General features: G+C 30.2%; 1 protein-coding gene across 1 annotated transcript in view; it reads left to right on the forward strand.

The window, feature by feature from the left end:
* Window positions 1-1,111, forward strand: part of LOTGIDRAFT_239728 (hypothetical protein) — a 10,126-nt gene that overhangs the window by 7,906 nt on the left and 1,109 nt on the right. The window contains exon 2 of the mRNA XM_009048724.1: window positions 56-211. Coding sequence (XP_009046972.1) covers window positions 56-211 — 156 coding nt within the window. The remainder of the gene's footprint in view (window positions 1-55; window positions 212-1,111) is intronic.

Genomic DNA, 1,111 nt, shown 5'->3' on the forward strand with positions numbered 1-1,111 from the left:
GGGGTAGTGTATCGAGTCAGAAGTAAATAATGGCAACAAATAATTAAATTTACAGGTTGTATAACGTATCCTAATATAACAGACGCCAATTTTGATAAGGATTGCAATGGAAATGTAGTCATTACATGTAATGAAGGTTTCAAGATGGTACAAGGGCTGGAATGTGTTGAGGAAGAATGGAAATATCAAAACCCAATATGTAAACGCACAGGTAAGATAATTTTAAATACTTGAATTACAAATAAACAATAATAGCTTTGACACATCAAATCGCTAAGTGAAGAGTTTATATCACCTTCCTCGATACATGTTATAATACATTATATAGTGGAATTCAAATCAATAAACTTTATGAAACAATCTGGAGAGCTTAACATCTTTAGATTAAAGAATATTATTGTAGCGGGCTCATTTCTTCAATCAAAATAAATAATTAACAGATTACCTAATTTGATTGATTTTGGTGTCAATGGAAAGTACAATCGATTGTCAAGAAGTTGTATTTACCTGGTTTTTAAATTTCGATTCCATTGTTTTTTTTAATACCAGATTTATTTTTTTGAAAATTACCAAACTTTCGTGGCTTGTATTTTGTGACCTTGACTTTTGTTGATCTTGTGACCTAAATAAAAGTGATATCCCACGACAAGATCTACCTAATTTTATCTTCATATTTGTTGTACGATAATAAGTCGCTAAGGTATAGCCATTTAAAAATGGTCACGTTACCTAATATACATAGAGCAACATATTCTATTTATCTGTATTATGCATGATGTCTTTTTTCTAATGAAGTATATTTGATATTTTGATCTAAATTACGACTTTTAAACGACTAGATTTAAACAGACAATTAAGGAATATGTCATGTGTTTAAATGATCTACAGTCATTCCAATTTTCAATCAGACGTCTGTTCCTGTAATCCCACTGAAACTTAGTGTTTGATGACGTCACTATCACAAACTTTGTTCCGAGCGCAAAAGAAGTTTTCATCTTTCATCTGATTTAAATGAATTTGTGTGATCATATATATAGATGAGATCTTGGACAAGCTCTTTTTGACAATTTTTCGATGAACAGTTTTGATTTAACACCATTGACTTTGACAA

The sequence above is a fragment of the Lottia gigantea genome, assembly GCF_000327385.1.
Source record: "Lottia gigantea unplaced genomic scaffold LOTGIsca_1273, whole genome shotgun sequence".
NCBI classification, from domain to species: Eukaryota; Metazoa; Mollusca; class Gastropoda; family Lottiidae; genus Lottia; species Lottia gigantea.